General features: G+C 41.8%; 1 protein-coding gene across 1 annotated transcript in view; it reads right to left on the bottom strand.

Annotated features, from left to right (window-relative positions):
• The window catches only part of Bdnf (brain derived neurotrophic factor), a 31733-nt gene extending 13038 nt beyond the window's left edge, over positions 1-18695 (bottom strand). Inside the window, 1 exon segment of the mRNA XM_041679035.1 lies at positions 18338-18695. Coding sequence (XP_041534969.1) covers positions 18338-18655 — 318 coding nt within the window. The 5' untranslated portion in view covers positions 18656-18695.
• Between the last annotated feature and the right edge of the window lie 2323 nt (positions 18696-21018).

Below are 21018 nucleotides of genomic sequence, written 5' to 3'. Positions count from 1 at the left end.
ACTAGATCTGAGAGTAGATTTCCAAGCACTCAGCCAGATGTCATGTTGCTTTCAGCCAGATGTCTCTGGTCCTCTGTGTTCTGAAGTGGTAAAGGAGAGGCAGAGGCAGCGAGAACTCACCCCCTCAGGCAGATTTATTTTTAGAGTTGGTCTTGAAACCGACAGATCTCCAGCACTTTCTTACCATGTGCACATTTCATGTGTGATTAAAGGTATGATTAAGCCCCACTCAGCTAAACAGTGCTGGCAACAAAACCATAATATTCATTGTACATGTATGTGTATGTATCAAGGATATGAATTATTCCTCCAATTTAAACCTGTCGCTACAACAAATGCCCAGTAGGTAGCACAATTTCTCAGTAAGCACCTAATATTTGAAATCAGTTGCTTCAAGACAGAGGTGCCTTAAATGACTTTTGAAAAGTTTTTTTAAAAAAAAATGAAAGAAATGCTTAAAATTTTTGGAATTGAACAAAAATATGAGGGAGTTGTCAAAGCAATTTTTTAAGTAGAACTGGAGTCTGGTCCACTGTTGAACTCTTGATAAAAGATTATGAAGACTGCTAGATTCCAAACACCAAGAACTCACCAGGTTCACCAGTTCACATGTATATACCATGCACTGGGAACTCCGCCAGTGTGGCAAACAGTGTGCAATGTCATGGGACTGACATGACACTGAGTCTTACTTTCTCAGGTGATGTCTCAAATCTTGTTGAGTTCTACCTTGAATGGGAGGTTGAAAGGCCCAGATGGCCACATGCTAAAGGACGGCCTTTTTCAGATTATACACAGGCACATCTATGGGCAGAGAATAATGGGAAAGCAAAGCAGGGCACCATCTTCTTGCCTCCAAGACTGAATGGGCTGTGCACCAGAAACAGAAGGCAAGATGGGAAAAGTAGCATTCTTTGTCTGTAAGGGGAGAGCATGTGGTAACTCTTAATCCCCTTTAAGTAGTATTTGTTTTTTATCATTATGTCTTGATTGGAAACATTTCAGGATCATCGCAATTCAAAACGAGAGAGAGAGGGGGGGGGGGAAGTGAAGGCAGTCTGCCTTATTTCAATCTCTTTTTTCCACAGTTAGGTACTTTAATCAAATTCTGTCTGTAGAGTACGGTTGAACACCCCTGTGTTCCTGCCATCATATACTATCAGGATTCTTACTGTTGAGAGCCAGCACATCACCAGAGACCACAGTCACACAGTCACACACACCTAATGAAGCCTGGAGCATGGTAAAGACATGTACTTGCCAGCTTTTCTACAGGTGAGTCTACTGAAATGACTATCAGTACAATTTCCACTACAGAAAGAATAAGTATATAATATTAATTTATAAACCCATTTTAGGACCAAACTTGTAGGATTAACATAATCTCTTCAGAAAGATGGCTATGTTTTATCTCAGCAAAGGATCACTCTCGATTAGACCGTATCTTCTGGAAACACAGAACACCAAACTTAAAGTAGTGAAGTAAAACTATGTGGAGGAAGAAACTGGGAAGATAAGTTGCCTCTGGCAACAGAAGAAAAACATTCCTTTTCAAATTACTGTCACGATATCTTGGGGGAAAGACAATTAGCAAGAGAAGGTTACTAGTTCTTTGTTGCTCACCTTTATGACACCATTTTCAGCTATCAGTTTGTTCTACTCCACAGAGGCACACACCACAGTCTTTCTCCTGGGATGCACAGTCATACCATACAAAAGTGTGTGGGTAGATGCCAAAAACATGTATGGACATGCAAGCCCATTCTGTAGAAACTCAATGCTCTGAGTATTAACAAGGATTAGCCTGGGCACATGGAGAAAACTGGTGGTTCCACACATCCAGTTGTCCTTCGGGTTATACTTGCAACCAACTCTATAATTTCTTTTAATTGCTTACTGCAATGCAATGCACAAGAAAGTGCTCATTATTTGGAGCTTAATGTGGGAGGAAAAATAAAATATGTTTCCCTGCTCGCTGCCTTACTCCAGCTCTCAATTCCTCTAAGTGTTGCTGGAAGGAAGTTTTGTGCACTGTGTATAATAATCTATATGGGCCATATTCAGGATCCTGACTGTGTTCTGAGCTCAAACATATCAGGAAAACAGCACCATCTCAGATGACGTGTGATCTATTTGGCTAGTCAAAATATACCACCACAAGCGAAGCACTGGTGTGGAAATAATCAAACCTGTAGTGCCGTGAGTGACAGGGCAGTGAGAGCCCCAGCCTTCCGTCTTTTCACCAAATATAAGTTTGTAGAAGTGACACGAAAACTCACATCAATATATTTAATCTAAGTAATGGGATGCGGACTATATTTCTACCTATACTCCCTAAATAAAAGACATTGTTGGTAGTAGTCGTGTGGGAGGAGAATGGATTTTAGAAGATGCTCTGGGCAGCTGTACAAATACTAAGGATTACTATGCTGCTTTTACAGTAAAAAAATGACCACCAAACAGTTAATACTCATTAACTAGTAACCATATAATAAAACCAACCACAATTTACAACTGCTTGTTTGGCTTTTCTGTATCGATTCAGTCGTGGATATGGTGTCTTCAATTTTGAACGTCTACATGGTAAAGATATTCTGGAATCACTACACTCCAGGTTTTTTGATTTACTTCAGCAGAATCTTATATGAAAATTTTTCATACACAATGTGCTTAAAGTCCAATTCTGTGGAGTTTGAATATAATCCTAAAGTTACTTTGCTACTCCCTGTCCCTAACACGGGGTACTCCCCTAAGGTGCCAATCATACAATACATACAGGCCAGGCCAGAGTGTCAAAGTTCTGCATGAGGGTAACTCATTAGTTGTGTCACACATTTTTTTTCCCCTGGAAATTCTTTGGACATTGAAACATAACCACGTTCTTTATAGACCACTAACATTGCTACCAGATGCTTCTCTGCCAACTCATCTGGACTAAGAATGATTTCAATTAAGACCCAAAATGCTAAGTGCCTTTAAAGAAATACACCCGTGACATAATATTTTTGTAACACCCTAACTTAATACTTCCTATGTCTGGATGTCTAATACTATATGACACCTTATTTTTGACCTCCTTCCTACTTTTTAAGACTAGCTTGGGTGCAAAGGTATTCCCAGAAAGAAAATTATGGCAGGACAATCTCAAATATATTCTCAAGAAGTAGTGAAAGCCACAAAGGTGGCAGAGGAAATGGTTCAGCCTGAAGCAAGCAGCACTCTCAGGGCTGGGGGAGGGGCGACTGACATCTTTAATTCATGTGTTAAGTCGTATGACAAATAGAACAGCTTGCTTTTAGCCGTCATCAGCCCTTGGAAGAGAGGAGACTTGGAGAGAAACACTTCCAAGAAGCCTGAGAAGAGACTGGAAATACTTGCTGTGAAAACCTTTGTAAGTATCATTAACAAAATCCAGTATGTCTTTGTCACTGTACATCAGCTAAGTTTTGGAAGTCTACTTACACACCCAGGAACGGTCTCTTGTGTTGACCAAATACACTCATCCTTGCAACTCTCTACATTCAACTGTTCTTCAGAGGGGAAGAAAGTGATTTTCTCTTTAACATGACCCTGTCAGAACTCTGCTTTAGAAAATCTTGTTTAGCCAGGGATGGTGGCTCACCTGCAATCAACGCAGTGAGGAAGGAGGCAGAGGCAGAAGGATTGCCCCAAGTTCAAAGTCATTCTGGGCTACGTAGTGAGTTCTGGGCCATCTAGGGCTAGAGTGAGACTAGTTTTCATAGGCAAGCAAACAAGTATGAAAATAGATACATGGATGCCTGTGTGGATTGGGTGACCACTCTGCCACGCTCCACTTGCCACATTCTCCTAGGCAGTGAGACTGGCAGAATTGCCATTTTTCTAAAAAAGGCACACTATCCTGTGGGAAAAAGTGAACCCAAGAATCAACCCAGTAAGAATGGCCAGAGTTATGGGAGGATGACCTAGAATACATGCCATTCACAATGTAAAGATGCTATCTGGGTCATAAATCATGCTGCTTTCATATGATTCCCTATTTGCATAATGCAGGAGGCTGCCTGGCAACACCGAAGACAAAGGGTACTGACGGTGCACAATCATTCTGTGTTTACATTGCGCTCTGTAATTTTAGTTTATCATATAAGATACTAATTATTTAATTATAAACTTTGGGGGAAGCACAGAATCATTGCTCAAAAGAGCATCCCTTGGGTATGAATGCTCTTAGCGAGACTTCTCTGTGCCTGGAGGTGCATAGCTTGAAGTCAGCCCCGGAGATGAGGGTGGGAACAGAAAAGAGAACATTGAAAGCCAAGGATACAGAACAGCATGGTGGAAAAATTTCTTTTCTGTTCCAATAAACATTTGAGCTCTTTAGCGCCTACCTTGCTGGTCAGGTGAATAATGAACGTATTGCCTAACTTTCCATCACAGAGAGTTCTGCAAGTGGCAACATGGGCTCATTCTGTATGTGACACTAGAGTTGTCATAAGGCCATGGGCACAATGAGACATGATGCCCACTGTGTCATGGTCCCACTGATTTTAGACAATGTTCACTTGGAGGTGTCTCTCCATTCCTCATCTGACAGCAGCAACACCATAGATAAATCTATGGAGAGACAGATGTTCTCATACACTGTTAGTGGGAGTACAAACTGTTGCATCTTGGTTAGGAAATTTTAGGGAATTGCTATCAAAATAGTAAGTGAATTTTCCTATGACATAGGTGTTCCACTGCCAAGAATAAATGTATAGATAGGGGCACAGGTACAAACATTCATACACACACATGCATGAGTACATATATATGTAACACATATAGTCAACAATTAGAACAAGATGTATAATAGAAAAAGCCCAGCTTTCAGCTATGGGAAAATAGAAACACAGTAATTACTTAAAGTCAAATCTAGGCAGCTATGAAGAACACGCTCTTTCCTCCATAAGAGGGAATGGAAAGGTCTCTGAAATATAGTGCTAAGTGATTAAAACCAAGGTGCAGAACAGTATGTCACTTTTCCTGCTGATGGGGGAGGGGATAATGACAGTCATATTTGCTTATATTTCTATAAAGCAAACAATAATAATTTCAAATCAAATAATTCTATACTAATGCCAATTACAGGTTTTGTGTGGAGGGTAGGTGCAAGTGGAGGTGGACTTTTTGATATAAACTTCTTTTTAATATTATTTTGGTATTTGAAGTATGGAAATAAATTAAGTATAAACTTTAAATTAACCCAAGGCCTAGATGGTACATGCTGATAATCTCTGTATGTGGGAGGAAGTGGCAGGATGATCAAGAAATCAAGGTTATCCTGAGCTTCACAGTGAGTTCAAGTCCAGCCTAAGCTACATGGGGCTCTGCTTCAAAAAAAATTAACTAACTAACCAATTAACTCACTAAATAAGAAATTTTTTAAAAATATTTAACCCACAGGCTTCATTTTTTTTAGAATTTTGCTTTATTGATATAGATTTAATCCAAGCTTGATTTTTTAAGGTTCATATCCACTGCTATGTTGTTGTGGTACCCAAAAATCTAAGTTTTCTATTTCATCTTTTGGTACATTTCCCTGAAAGAAATTAATAGAAGGGCAGAGATGGAGCCTGGGAATTAAAGACACGAATTCTGATTTTTTCTCTTGCATTTCCTATATGCCCCATTAAGTAGCTACTTGACCCATTTTTTTTTTTTTACCAGCAAATTGAACAAACTCATAGGTGGACAGATTTAAGGACCTGTTCCTCGCCTCTGTGATACACTGAGAATAAGAATACTAACCCTTCTGGATTCAGAGCCTCTTTGAAAAAGAGTTGGTATATGGGCAAGGGGTAACTCTACAAACAACTCTTGTGACACACAGAGCAAGAATGAGAGGCAGCCACGGGCAAACAGAGGAGAGGAAGCATTTAAGAAGCTGAAATAGTGAATAAGAAAGTGAGCTTCCCAAAGAAAGAATGAAAATACAAACACAAACCAAGAACAAACTGCCATAGAGAGACTTCAAGAGGAAGGTGTGTGGTTAAAGGATTTCATCTGTGGTTATCCTCTGTGTCTCACATTGTGTAAAGTCTAGCAGGGGAACTTGCCAGGCAGCTATAGTAGAAATTCTAAGGACACAGATTTGAACATAAACAAGAGGTCTATGTTAAATGTAAGACCCTGTAGGATGCCCTTACTCTGTGAACAGTGCAGGTGCTGGAGCAAGTGCCCACTTCACTCAAGTGGCTTCCAACTTACTTCCAAAATCATATGGGAACTTCAAACATTTCTGAAAATGTTCCCCAGAGGACCATTTACCTGAAATTAGAGACTGAATGAAAAACCATTCTTTAAAAAGGCACCTCTCCTCAAAAAAACCCTTCTCATCTCCGTATGTACAGTCATCTGGAAAGCAGACTTACCACTATACGGATGGTCAAAGCTGCCCCACAATGTTAAACTAATCAAGGAAATATAAGCGTTGCTTTCCTTACCTTCCTGGAGTGAAACATTCCAAGAGGCTGGAAATAAGCACATGCTGGTGCTGTAACCTGGGGTTCACTGGCAGTGCTCTAACTCCGTGCCAACATCCAGATGCTGGGACAGAAAACCAGCTACTTGGAACCCAGTAAAGTAAGTAGAGCCCACCTTTCTATTTTGATTAGTGAGGGCCTCGATATGAAGCCCCTGGTTCTTGGCTCCAGCAGGGTCTAATCCTGCTTCCAGCTGTGTTTAAGCTGGCTAACTCATACAACATACTTGAGGACTTCCCATTAAGGGAATGAAGGACCTGCACACATCACATAACATAGAAGACAGATTTAGTGGGACCTGTCAGTGATATTAATCAAAGTGATGCTGATGGAAATGTGGCAAGAGCAATCATCCTCAGATAGTTCTCCTCTGAAGCAAGACTTCTTGAGAAACATAGGATGAGGAATTGATTTCCCTAAACATACTTGCAGACCTCAGAACTTACACACTTTTCTCAAGATCAAAGGAAAAATAAGAGGTAAATTGGAGCCAAATTTAATCATTAGACCCAGGAAAGGCACCAGGCATGGGCTACCTTCTATTTCATAAATATTTCTGTGAGATGAAGAAAACAGACTACCCTTAGATGCTCTAAATCATGGCTTCTGACGACAGCATCATCTCCAGAGCTCCTGACATCTAGTCTGGCAGAGACACGATACACAACGACTTAATGGTTATACAATTAACCACCATGTTCAAAGATGCAGAAAACAACTCAGACTTGTCATGGACAGGAGTCTTTTTGGTGAGAACAGAACTAAAGGGCTGGTATAATTGTGTGAGGAGAAACTAATATCAAATTAGACTCAGAGAATTGTAGGAGACTTCTGATCTTGTCTGTTTTTGTCGTTGTAAAGTAAAGCGCATTTGGGCAGCATCCTAGTGAGGAATTTTGCCTCTTTGATGATAATGTATGAAAAGATCTTTTTCTGGAGTCGAGATGTGCTAAGAGGATAGCTCAGTGGTAATGGCAAGTGGCAGTCTAAACTTTACACATATTAACACATTTAACCCCCCCGCTACCCTGTCAAGAGTTTGAAGCACAGAGTAAGCGACTGGCCAGGATCACAGACTTAGTGGATGTTAGACAAACTCCACCCCTGGGCTCAGGAATATGTACTTTGGTCCTTTGCTCCCCCTTGAAAGTCTCTGATAAGAAATTCCTTCCAAGTCAGAACAATATTTAATAGGCCTGCCATTCGGAGTCTCTGAACATCTGGCTATTTGGAAGGCTGCAAATCTCTTCCAGCCACATTCTAATCTAGGTATTTGGGCAATGTAGTAACTGGTTAGTCGCTTTAAATCATAGGCTATTAAGTTTATGCGGCTTCTAGTACAGGAGATGCCAAATGTTTCTGTACAACTGTGCAACTTGCTAAATACAATGCATTCCCAGGCTCAGTCTTAGATTCTAGACCCTCACACCTATTCCTAAAAGTTTGAAGGGCATTTCTGATGGTTACCAGGTTTGGAATTGGCGCTTTTTTTCTGTTCTATTTTTCTTATACCTCCAAGAGTTCACTCACCTTGACTGTCAGCTTTGTGGAATATGTGCCCCAATCCTATATCCACCCCTTTGTTTTCATTTACAATACTTTCATATTATAAGGGAATTATTACCATGAACGTGACGACTATAAAGAATGAGGTAGGCTAGATGTGTAACCGGATGGGGACATTTACTTAGCATGCCCAAGACTCTGGGTTTAATCTTTAGTAGAAAAAAAAGAAAGATGAAGAAAACTAAATATTATGTAAACTTTGAAATAAATATTAATGCTATTACAGTACATTTTAATGATGAATAAATGCTTAGCTGTTGCTTTTCTTCTGTTATAAACTATGACTTCCAAAGTTTGACAATGGGAAGCTTTGCAGCCTTTTTAAGGAAATTTAACTCTTACGTTACTCTTTGCTGAATACCCTGAACCGGGAGGCAGATGCAACTCTCAACATAAGAAATTGGCACAGAAATATTTTGGGCGACTGACACCTTCACAAGAAACAAGCAATATTTCAACATTACTCTGCTATGGACTTCTATCTGTTAACTTCTGTCTGAGAAAAAAAATCACTTACCAATTAAGTTTTGTGGAGTGGAGTGTCAAGAGATCTCTAGCAGGGGGGCGGTTGAGTTTGAGGGGCAGAGATAGCATGCTGCTTGCCTATTCTCCAACTAGACCAGAGTTGCATATTTTACACACACACACACACACACACACACACACACACTTACACATACACACATGGGCTCTATGTATGACTTTACTAAGGAAAAATTGCTGTGTGGTACTCTGTCACGCTTTCTAGGTTTTATAACACGAACCTAGAGGCTAAAAGACACATGTTTGTTTTTCCAGTTTTGTTTCACAGAGAAGATTAAGAAGTAACTTCTACCAGTAGACAATAGGTTTGGTATTACATAGACAGCTAGACCATTTTCTATCTACTAATCATATGCGTACCTCTCCCCTACTTCTTCACAAAAATATTAATGTTAAAACTTGCTTCATTGCATGTTGGGAAGTTAACTGTTTCTGAGTTGGTGAGGCCATATTATGCTGTACTTACATGGTTATAAAGACATGACCCAGGAGCACAACATACATATTAACACGACAGATATTTGAGCAAAACCACCTCCTGAGTTCAAAATTAAATAAGGCAATGATTTGTTTCTTCATTTGTGCATTATACTTCTATAAGGTGGGCCCAAACTTGCAGTAGCTCCATGAACAACAGCTCCTGCTTATACTGAACCTGCAAGTATTTAAAACACACAAGTTTGCCCTTCCTGTCATCTGTTGGTAAGTCAGCCTCCAAGTCCACACTCCTAGCTCCCTATTCTGTCCTGCTGAGTTTTTAAAAATTCAACAAGGACTGGGACAATAGCTCAGTTGTAAAGCACTTGCCTCCAAATTGCAAGGGACAAAGTTCTCTCCCTATACAACACACAAAAAATAAAATATCATGTATTTGTAATCCCAGCACCAGGGCAGTGGAGACAAGGGGATATCTGGAATTCAATGGCTGGCCAGCCTAATGTACTTGGTGGGCTCTAGGTCAAGGAGACACCTGTCTCAAATAACAAGGTAGATGGCATCTTTAAGGAATGGCACCCAAAGTTTTCCTCTGGTCTCTATACACACAAACATTGGCACATGCATCCACACACGAACACACATAAACATATAATTCACATGCACACAACAGACACAAGAAATCACAGTATTTCACACTAAATAAACATAAGTGATCCAACTTTTATCTAGCAGCAGAATGCCTGCAATGCCTGTTGGCTTTATGTTTTGATGTGATAAGCATATCGTCTGTGCCTTCAGACACATTATCAGCCAACACTCCGTGCCGGGTGTACTTTCCCAGTGTTGCATAAGAGAGAACACCTTGGAACCCTTGGTCTAGGAATGTGGCCTGGGACTCTGCCAAGCATCTCCCTCCAGCATCATGGCTGTAGATTTCTCAACTTTCAGATTCTACGTAATGTAAGAGAAAGTCTGTGTTTAAAAACACATCCAATACATAAGTGCACATGTGAAAACACAGAGAAAGTTGTTTCAACTTGGGCCCAGGTTTAGGTTTTGAAGGCAGAGGAGTCCACAGAAAACACAATTGCTGAAACAGAAGCTTTGAATCCAAGATTCTGTGCCAGGTGACAAAAACTTTACTGAATGAGAGTTTGCTTCATGTGTCACGCATCCTTCTCTCTTTCTCTTGGGATGGGGTTGGGAGTAGAGGAAGGTGCTACCTTCCTTCCTTCCTTCCTTCCTTCCTTTCTTATTTATTTATTTTCCCTGAATAAGAATGTTTTCTGATGGCTCCTATGGAGAACACAAAGCACGAAGAGTACAGTTACCTTTTTTGGTTGCCACGCTGTCTGTTCTTTCTTGCTAGACACTGGTACATATTTAATACATACTATATTCAGTGCCTGAAACACACAGGAACCAGCATCTCTGCTCATACCCGAAAACTTAAAGATGTTAAAAAATCCCACCTTTAGTTTGTAGTTTCCATCTCAAACAGCTTTAACATGTCAAATATTCTGACCATAATTTCACGAGTGAAGTAAATCATGCATGGGGAATTTTAGAACTGAGTTAAATAAATGACTTTTATAATAGGTGCTGGGGAAAAATAAATATTATTAAATATTTTCTCCAATTTTTGTCTCCCTGCCTGCCAAACAAACGAACACATTTTTTTTCTAAAACTATATCATTCTTTCATCAATGACATCAACAAACACAGAATCTCAGGCAACTACTAATAGATTTGTCTTTTCCTTTAGCACCTTTTACCAATGTGCCCCCTTAGACTAACCCTGTTCTGGATGCTGAAGAGAGATCATGCAGAGGTACACTAACCAAACGTAAGTTTATGTGACTAGGGAGAAGTCTGAGTCAACTTAAATTTACTGATTCCTGTTTTCATTCCTTTTTGATGCTATTGACTCCTAGGTTGATGTCATCTTTATCACTTCTTTCTACTTCTTTTATTTTCCTTACTTTTGAGGGTAGGGGTGTGGTGTGAGTAGAGTGGTGTATACTGGTGATGGCGCATGTCTTTAATCCCAGCACTTGGAAAGCAGAGGCAGGCAGATCTCTGTGAGTTCGAGGCCAGCTTGGTCTATAAGAGCTAGTCCAGGACAGGCCCAAAGCTACAGAGAAACCCTGTTTCAAAAAACAAACAAACAAAAATTCATTTACAATCTTACCAAAAGCAATCTATAGATTTAGTGTAAAGCCCACCAAAATTCTTAACAGACCTTGAAAGAACAATACTCAACTTCATATGGAAAAGTAAAAACCCAGAATAGTCAAAACAATCCTGTACAATAAAGGAACTTCTGGAGGAATCATGATCCCTGACTTCAAGCTCTATTACAGAGCTACAGTACTGAAAACAGCCTTGTATTGGCATAGAAACAGACAGGAGGACCAATGGAACTGAATCAAAGACCTGGATATCAATCCACACACTTATGAAAACCTGATCTTTGACAAAGAAGAAAAAATATAAAAGGGGAGAAAGGAAGCATATTTAACAAATGGTGCTGGCATAACTGGATATCAACATGTAGAAGAATGAAAATAGATCCTTATCTATTGCCATGCACAAAACTCAAATCTTTTCAAATGGATCAAAGACCTCAATATAATACCAACCACACTAAAAGTGGGAAGAACACTTGAATGCACTGGCATAGGAGACTACTTCCTAGATATAACCCCAGTAGCAAAGACACTGAGAGAAACAATTAAGAAATGGGACCTCCTGAAACTGAGAAGCTTCTGTAAAGCAAAGGACATGGTCAACAAGACAAAACACCAGCCTACAGAATGGGAAAAGATCTTCACCAAGCCCCCATCAGAGAGAGGTCTAATCTCCAAAATATACAAAGAACTCAAGAAATTGGTCATCTAAAGACCAAATAATCCAATAAAAAATGGGGTACAGACCTAAACAGAGAACTCTCTACAGAGGAATCTAAAATGAGTAAAAGACACTTAAGGAAATGTTCAACATCCTTAGCCACCAGAGAAATGCAAATTAAAATCATTCTGAGATTCCATCTTACACCTGTAAGAATGGCCAAGATCAAAAACTCTGATGACAGCTTATGCTGGAGAGGATGTGGGGTAAAGGGAACACTCTTCCATTACTGGTGGGAGTACAAACTGGTATAGCCCATTTGGAAATCAATATTTTGATTTCTCAGAAAATTAGGATACAATCTACCTCAAGACCCAGCAATACCAATTTTGGGTATATACCCAAAGGATGCTCAATCATACCACAAGGACATGTACTCAATTATGTTCATAGCAGCATTACTTGTCATATTCAGAACCTGGAAACAACCTAAATGCCCCTTGTCTGAATAATGGATAAAGAAGATTTGATACACAATGGAGTACTATACAGCAGAGAAAAACAATGACATCTTGAAGGTAAATGGATGGATCTAGAAAAAAACATATTCAGTGAGGTAACCCAGACCCAGAAAGACAAATATAATATGTACTTCTCATAAGTGACTTTTAGACATAAAGAAAAGAATAACAACCTACAATTCACAACCCCGGAGAACCTAGACAACAAAGAGAATCCTAAGATAGACATATATGGATCTAATCTATATGGGAAGTAGAAAAAGACAAGGTCTCCTGAGTGAACTGGGAGAGTGGGAATCATGAGGTAGGGTAGGGGGGAAGGGAGAGGAAGGAAGGGGAACAGAGAAAAATATACAGCTAAATAAAATCAATTAAAAAAATCCCACCCTACTTATTACTATCTATTTTATTATTAATTTTTTTTCAAATCATTAGAGTTAGATCAGAGATGAAAGACATTCCTTAACATCTTTCTACTCCATTTATTTGATTCTTTGTATCTCAGAAAGTGGAATGAATTGCCTTTGGCAACAGAGTAAAATCAAAACCTTTGTATTCAGTGGTACAGTACAAACCCTTGAAGATAAATAAATGAGGCAGGGGGAGACAAGCCCTTGATTACTGGCAGCTGATTTTGCACTGACTAGCATATTAAAATTCTTAAAAGAACTTAGTGTATAAGTTTGGAGCTGTGGAGTTCTTTACTTCAAAAGTCACCTGCAAGGACAGATGTTACCCCATCTTCTCCCTCACCCCTCGACACACTTCCCAAGCCTGCACAGGGTGGCAAGGAAGGTTAGTCAGGAAAGCCATGGAAAGTTTGTGTGGCAGCAAGTTGACTTCCTGGTGAGGCTGGAGAAATGCTTTAGTAGGCACTATAACTTCAAGGTTGGATGAATTTCTTAAATTATTTTGAAACGTTTTTCTGACTTTCTATCACATATTTACCAAATTTCGTATAGATTAGTTACAATCAAAAAACAGACTGCTGTTTTGTGTGTGTGTGTGTGTGTTAAAAAACAATCTGAACTGAAGTACAGTGATTTAAAAGGAATCATGTAATTTTTATGTATTTCTTGGTTATATTGAAATTAAAATAGCCTCCTTTCCTGCCCTCCTTTGTCCAAAAATGCAGAGGCATATCAAAACCACAGAAAGTCGTCATAAAATCCCAGTCAAACCAAAGCAACCAAGATGAAAGCACATTTAAGAGCTCCGAGGTTCTGTAAGCTTTCAAAGCCAGGACATTACTACCATGACAACCAATGAAAAGCTCTTTCAAGTGAACCTTTGGGAGAAACTATGTAACATTCGTTACTCTCTGGGCTCTTTGGAAATAAACTTTTACTTTATTATGCCTGCCACTGAAGCTTGTAAAAATATGTTACCCCCTCAGTCAGTCTCCCATTCTATACCCCTCCCCCTCCCTCATCCAAGCAACCCATCCAAGAACTCCAGCCCATCTATAAAGGAAACCTCAGGGCCATGAGATTCACAGCTATCCACTCTATTTGGTCAGATTTACCTCACCAGCAGTGTGTCTCATAGTTTGTATTTGCACTTGAGTATTTATATAAATGAAAGTTGCCATAGTACTTGTGATAAGCTCTCTCTGTGTGTGTGTATATATATATGTATATATATACATATATATATACACACACACAGAGAGATATATATACACACACACACACAGAGAGATATATACATATATATACATATATATACATATATATGTATTTATATATACATATATGTATATATGTATATATATAAAATGTATATATGTGATACATACATATATCATATATATATCGTTATAAACTATGTATGAAAACATTCCCTTCCCCTAAATAATTTTCAAATGTCAATGCAACTACTGAGTTTCATTATTTTTCATCTGTCAACAATGACTCCATATATTCAATAATTAGGTCTATAACTTTCTGAATTTTTCAGTATCCCTGGGATGAAGTGATGGAAGTCCAGTGATTTCACTGAAATAGAAAATTATTTAGGATTAAGTAATCCCATGCCCTACATGGAAATTCAAGGAACTTTAAGAATGCACATCCCTAACTTTAAAAGTCCTAAAGCCTTACTAATGGTTCCAAGGGTTAATTTCCTCCTGCTAGTGACAGAAGGGATTCCATTCGCCAACATCATTTATTGCTTAGCATTACTCCAAAGTAGACAGAATAAATGCAGGCATAGTGTAACCGGTATGTCTGCTCATTCACTTCTGACGCCCATCTGTGCATGTCATCCATTCTAATAAAGAAAATTTATCATAATGCAACTTAATGTGATTATCCTTCAAATGGCTTCTGCCTCCATTGAACAACAGCCAGCATTTTTAACTTGGAATTCTGCAAAACTCTCTTCTGAATCCTCTTTAAAATGCAATTCACAGCTTGAGATCACAGAGCCTGCCAGTGGCTGAATGACTGCACTAGGCGGCTGAGAGTCCTTCGATTAGGCAGCAATTTTGCAATTAGTGCTCCGTAACAATTGTGGGAAAACAAGTTGAGACAAGTGAGCAATTACCCTATTAAAGAGATAGACTCACTTTCCCGGGACTAAAAGAGCCCCCTCACACAAACCGAAACCTTCCCCATAAGGAAACAAACACAGGCTGGAAATTATGTTGCAGTCATTAGAATGAAATCAGTACAATATAACTGTTGCAGCAGGAGTCCCTTTCATAAAAGACAGTCAGAGGTTTAGCTCCTGTCCCGTTTCTGGGTTCTGTTTTCATTCAGGAAATCCACGACTGCTCTTTGCTCTACTCGAGGACTAGATTTGTACATCTTAAATTCTTAATGAACTACTTGTGTGTGACCTTTCCTTCCAAGGTGTACATCTTAGATCTCTTGATGCTTAGATAATATTTATGGAACCCAAACCTGGCGGTGCTACATTTTACAAGGTATAGACGCATCGAGTTGAGTGGGAGAAGGATGGGGGAGGGGTTTTACTGAAGGCTCTAATGATGAACGTAAAAAAGCATGAAAACAAGCTGGTTGCTATACTATCAGGTGGGCGTGCTCAGCCTGTTCTATGTGCAGAGCTACAATCCAGAGCTATTTAGATTTGGGAGAAACGTGATTATCAATCATTTACATCTTGGCTATTAAAAAGTTGGAACTCTTACAGCATTTTGGGAAGCAGGGAACAGCTTACATTCTAATGTTGCCCCCCCCCCCCTTAAACAGAAAACCCCAGGACTTGGAGCTAGGATTTTAGAAATTTGCATTTACATTTATTATGATTTCTCCTCCCAGCAAGTCAAAATGAACTAGAAATAACCCAGCTCCTTCTCCCTCTTGGGACCTTTAGGAGATTTAAACAACCAATTTACATAGCACAAACGTGTTCTGAGATGAGGCTGGGCAAATGATCCCTTTCTAGGCACCTCTTGTTTGCAATTAAAAGTCACATGCTTCCAGGGCATCATAAAACAGATTTCCCAGATGCCTTAATTTCTAGATGCATAAAGGTTGACTATTCTTTCGAATGACCTTAAGTAGCACCCTAAAATAAACACGATGTCTAACTACCAACTTAGCCCTGAATGGGCTGTGTGAGAGATTCTAGAAGTATGTGAAAAATTACTGTTACTCTGCTTTAAAAAAATGTTATGTCTAAGTGTGTCTGCAATGGTAATGCTTCAAGATGTGTACGTCATGCACACCAGCCTTGTTTGTCTGGAAATAATTTCTTTCTTCCTAAATCATTTATAAACAGGAACGTTTTAATTACTTTAAACAGTTCTCTATACAGCATGCGTTCTGTGTCATAGTTTTTACCATTAATATTTACCAATGTGTCCCATCTTACAAAATAACATAGAAGAAAAACAGAAAACAACTTTATGGTTCTGGAATTCCAATAATGGTAACTACCATATTTCAAATTCCAGTAAAGATTACATTTCAACAAGTGTCTGTTTCCTTTTTCTTACCTTCAGAGGTAAACTTGAAAAATATAAAACAAAACAAAAAACTTCAACCTTATGCAAAACCAGGGAACTGCAGTAATTATTTCAAAAACTCCCTAGTGTTATTTCAGCCCCCTGTGCAAAGGATTAAGTCAATTATGTGTAACAGCTTGAAGCGCTCCTGTTCTAACCTTAGATACCTCCGATCTGAAAATCTGTCGCCTGTGGCAAACTTAGAGGGGTCCGGATGCTTATTGAAATCAAACCCGTAAATAAATAAATAAATAATGCAAAAAACAAAAATCAATTGTAAGATCAAAATGGCTTTTGACCTTATAACTAATGTATAAAAAAATCGATTTTGGAGAAGAATTAAAAGAGGGATATATTTTCAGTAAGTTGATCCAATTGTTGGGAAGGGGAACTCATTTAACCTTTTTTACACAATTAGATAGCAATGATTGTTCCTAATTATACATCGCTTTCTTTTGAAATATAACTTCTTGAAAGCTTAACAAACAGGGAGAAATATGCTTCTAGCCAAGAACATCTTACATTCTTGTAAAAAAAAAAAGAGTTCATTGGTTTTGTTGACACTTAGAAGTATATTGCGCGATACGGAGAGGACCCTGAAGTAAGATCCAGAAAGTCCCAGCTCATCGTCAAGGGTGGATCATCAAAGTACCCCAGCAACTCAAAGAAAGCAGCGCAACAAGTCAAAATTCCCAACCCGAGCCGCACATCTCAGGAAGCTGGTTCGAAACACAATTCAACAAGTTTTTCCTCACACCCGTACTAAAGATCTGCAAAACTGCCCCGAAGAACCTCCCCACCCCCATCCGACCGCCCCCAGCAGCTGCTCTTGGAAGTGTGGCCGGCAGAGGGCACCCTCTACCTTCCTAGCGCAGCTTTCCTGGCCCTCCTCCTCCCTCTTCTGGATCCTCCCTCTTTACCTCTTGCTCTCCCCAGCTCCCCAACCCGTCCCCATACCCTTTTTCCCAGTCCAGGCTCCACCCCCCAACTCACCAACTGTTTTCACTAAAACACCGGCTCACCTCCGGCAGCCTGAGGCTCACCCACCCCCAATCGCCCCCAGAAAGCCCCGGGGCTACAATTCCCCCTTCTTCCTCATCATCAAACACAAAGCCCCAAGCCCCCCTCCTCAGTTATTTCTTCTAGGCTTAGCTCACTCATCCATTCCTCTTCCTGTTTCAGCATCCCCAGAAACCAAAACCAGTCGTTTCATCCTCCAAAGACACAAATCTACTCCCCAACGAAAGTCAAAACTTTCACTTCCTCGGGAGGATGCCCTAAGGGAGGCGCGCAAGATGGGCAGAGGGTCGGATGCAGGCTGTCCGGGAGTTCCGCAGATCATTTCAGGCCCTAACGGCAAGAATGGTTCCAAGGCTTTCCAGTTACGTTGGCCTTGGACCAGTAAGTAAGCTATGGTATTGCTCCCTGGACAGCAGGTGACAGTATACAGCCTGTGTGATGCCCAGGGAAGGAGACGAGGGCAGAGGGCGCAAAGATCCACTCCCGGACCCCACACCACCGAGGTCCAACTCCGCTTGGAGAGTGCCTCGTTTGTCGTAAGGGATCCCATCCCAGCCCTGACCCGGTGCCCTCCGTCTGAGCCCCCGACAGCTGGCGCCCTACATCGCTCTCACCACCCTTCCTCGTCTGCGGGACGACTTCTGGGATCTCCTGAACGCAGGCTTAGCTCCCATGGCGCAAGACGTCCTATCCCCTTGGCTTTTTCTCTCTCACTGCTGGGATTCCCGGGGTCCCGCTGTCCCTCCGGGCTGTGGGCTCCAAGGAGAACGCTCCTCAGGAGCAACCCCGCCCCTCTGCTGTCACAGGACGAAGGTGAAGCCAGAGTTCTGCAGTCCTACAACTTCTCATTCCCCCAGCCAACTTTCCCGGGCGCACGCGCCGCCGGCTCCCGCGCTTAGCCCCACGCCCCGCAGTCGCCTACCTCGGGGTCCACACAAAGCTCTCGGATCCCCAGCAGCGGAGTCACATCGTTGTCACTCTCTTGGCCCCTGCGCCCTGCCCCGGACCCGGTGCGCTTTCCCGTCCACTCCACAGCAGCAGTGGCAGAGGGAGGAAGCCGGTCTCAGCAAAGATTCCCCAGGCGGAGGTGGCGCGTCGCCCCAGGCGGCCTCCTTCTCCAGGCCCGGGAGTTCCCGGCGCGGCGGGGACCGTGCGACTGCCAGCCAGCGGGTGCGCCCTGGCGCGGCGGCAGCGGCGGGCACCCGGAGCTCAGCCAGCGCCAGGCACTGGGGTCAGACATTTAGCTCTTCGGTTGAGCTTCGATTGGTCAGACAGCGCCGCCCCTATCCCCTCCCTGCTCCGCCGCGCCACCGATACCCATTCGGGGCGGCCGCTTAAAGGGGACGCTGCGCCTTTTCCTCGTGGGGGCTTAGCCCCCGAGGGCCCTCGGGGAACTCCTGACCGCCCTGCACCGGCTTCTCGCCTTTTCTTCGGAGCCCGCCGCTTAACCCCAAAGCCCTGCGTCAGGTCTCTGCGGCCTTCTCAGGGTGCCCTGAGCTAGGAGGGGTGGTCTAACCCCAGTTTCCAGGAACCCTGCTCCTGGCAATGTGCCCCAGAGCAGGAGAAAGCGCGTGTGAATCCCAGGCGCCTAAATCTTTTCCCCCGGGTTTACAACTCTCCCCATCTTTCCCATTTCTGCACCCAAGTTCTGTGGGAGAGGGCATGCATTTCCCCCGCCCCAGACACACCTTCCCGCACCTTTCCTCACCACAGAGCTAGAAAAAACGAGCACACAATGAAATTGCAGAGTTTGCGGGGTTATGGTTTACTCCTCTACCTTAAACACACCAGCTTAACTAGAGTTCGCGCCCTGACCTCTCCGGAGTTTGCCTAATAGAATTCAATCAAGATAATAACAGTATTTTTTATTAATGAATAACCCCGGATAACATTACAGCAAGTTACTGCTTCTAGCCGGGAAGCCTAGGCAATGACAGACCTCACTAAAGCCATATGCTTCCCAGCAGAACAAACGGGGGGGGGGGGGACGGGGGAGAAAGGGAAAGAGAAAGAAAAGAAACCCACCTTTTTCAGTCACTACTTGTCAAAGTAAACATCAAGACAGCTGCTCTGGGGAAGACCGGTCCCCAAGGTCCTAGACTCTTACTATATTTTCCCCCTTCTCTTCGGTTAAAAGGGGGAGGGGGACGAGTCTTTGGTGGCCGGTATGTACTCCTGTTCTGCAGCAAAGAAGTTAAATTATTGATAGTGGAAATTGCATGGCGGAGGTAATACTCGCACGCCTTCAGCGAGAAGCTCCATTTGATCTAGGCAGAGGCTGGGAGATTTCATGCTAGCTCCGGGGGTGGGTGGGGGGAGCGGCCGCGCGAGCAGTCCTCTCCTCGGTGAATGGGAAAGTGGGTGGGAGTCCACGAGAGGGCTCCACGCTGCCTTGACGTGAGCCGTCATATGATACCTCCTCTGCCTCGAAATAGACACTCTAGTGCACGAATTACCAGAATCAGAATTCCGCGCATTTAAAATGATACATCTTTTATTAGAAGAATTCCGTTCCAGGGCATTGCATGCTTTGTAGATGTTTTCACTTCCAGTTCTAGCGAATTCACACACAGACACAAGCCAAACCTTTCATTATCTGGGCAACAACACATAAAAAAAAAAAAAATCTCTAAGGAGAGTTTAGGGTGAGGGGTGGGTGGGGTGGAGTGAATTACCCACTAAGCCCCTCCTCCTCTGGAGTGGTGGTCTTTACGCTTTTCTTTTGCCTGTAGTTGAGACAGCAATTACATGACTAGGGGCTGGAGGATTATTTTCATTTAGATGGTTGATAAACTCTGCTCAGCATCTACCTGGAATCCTGCTTTGTTAAACGTTCCTCCTTTAATCTAACCAATGAGTAAACACTGGGGCAGACCCCAATTTTTAAAAGAAAGGAAGAAAAAAAGGACCAAGAGGGCATTACTGAGTGTGGAGTACCCACCTCTTGTTAACATAATCACCTGCCTGCATTAAGGTGTGTGTGTGGCGGGGTGGGGGTGGGGTCCTTTTTCTGAGGTTGGCCTTTAGCAGTGGCTAAGGCTGGGCCTGAGAATTTGCATTTCAATAAGCTATTCCTTTGCCGACGGTCTCAAGTCATACCACGGAAGACTCATATGTGACTCATTGAAGGCAAGAAACTTTGGCACTCCAACTTCTGTGGGCCCTTGTGTGTGAATGTGCATTTTTGTTGAATCTTAATGACTTAATCATTGCTAAGGCAGTGCTGTATGGATGTCTTTAAATGCTTGAGCATTAAATTTGCCAGAAGAGAAGAGTTCCTTTCCCCAGATATCTCGTGGTTACCAAGAATGAGCTAAAGAACAGAATATATTATTGTATACTGCGCTTCATTTACCCAAGGACTGATAGTTAATAAAGTGAATTTACTAACATTTGCTATTTGAGAGCTTCCAAAAACTGCTGACAGACACTGTTTCTGTTTTCTAAGTGAAGAACCAGAGACTCAAGATCCCACAATATTTTAGCCGAGTGCATAGTCATTTACTCAAACGCACATGTCAGAGATATACCTTAAAGGGCTCAACAACTCCAGCTAGAAATGCCCCCTGCTTCTACTCTCTGTACTTCAGTAAAGGGAAGTGG

Source organism: Microtus oregoni, unplaced genomic scaffold (assembly GCF_018167655.1).
Source record: "Microtus oregoni isolate MIOR12 unplaced genomic scaffold, Mior012 000031F_ref0000149, whole genome shotgun sequence".
NCBI lineage: Eukaryota > Metazoa > Chordata > Mammalia > Rodentia > Cricetidae > Microtus > Microtus oregoni.
This window is presented reverse-complemented; position numbering and strand designations above follow the sequence as displayed.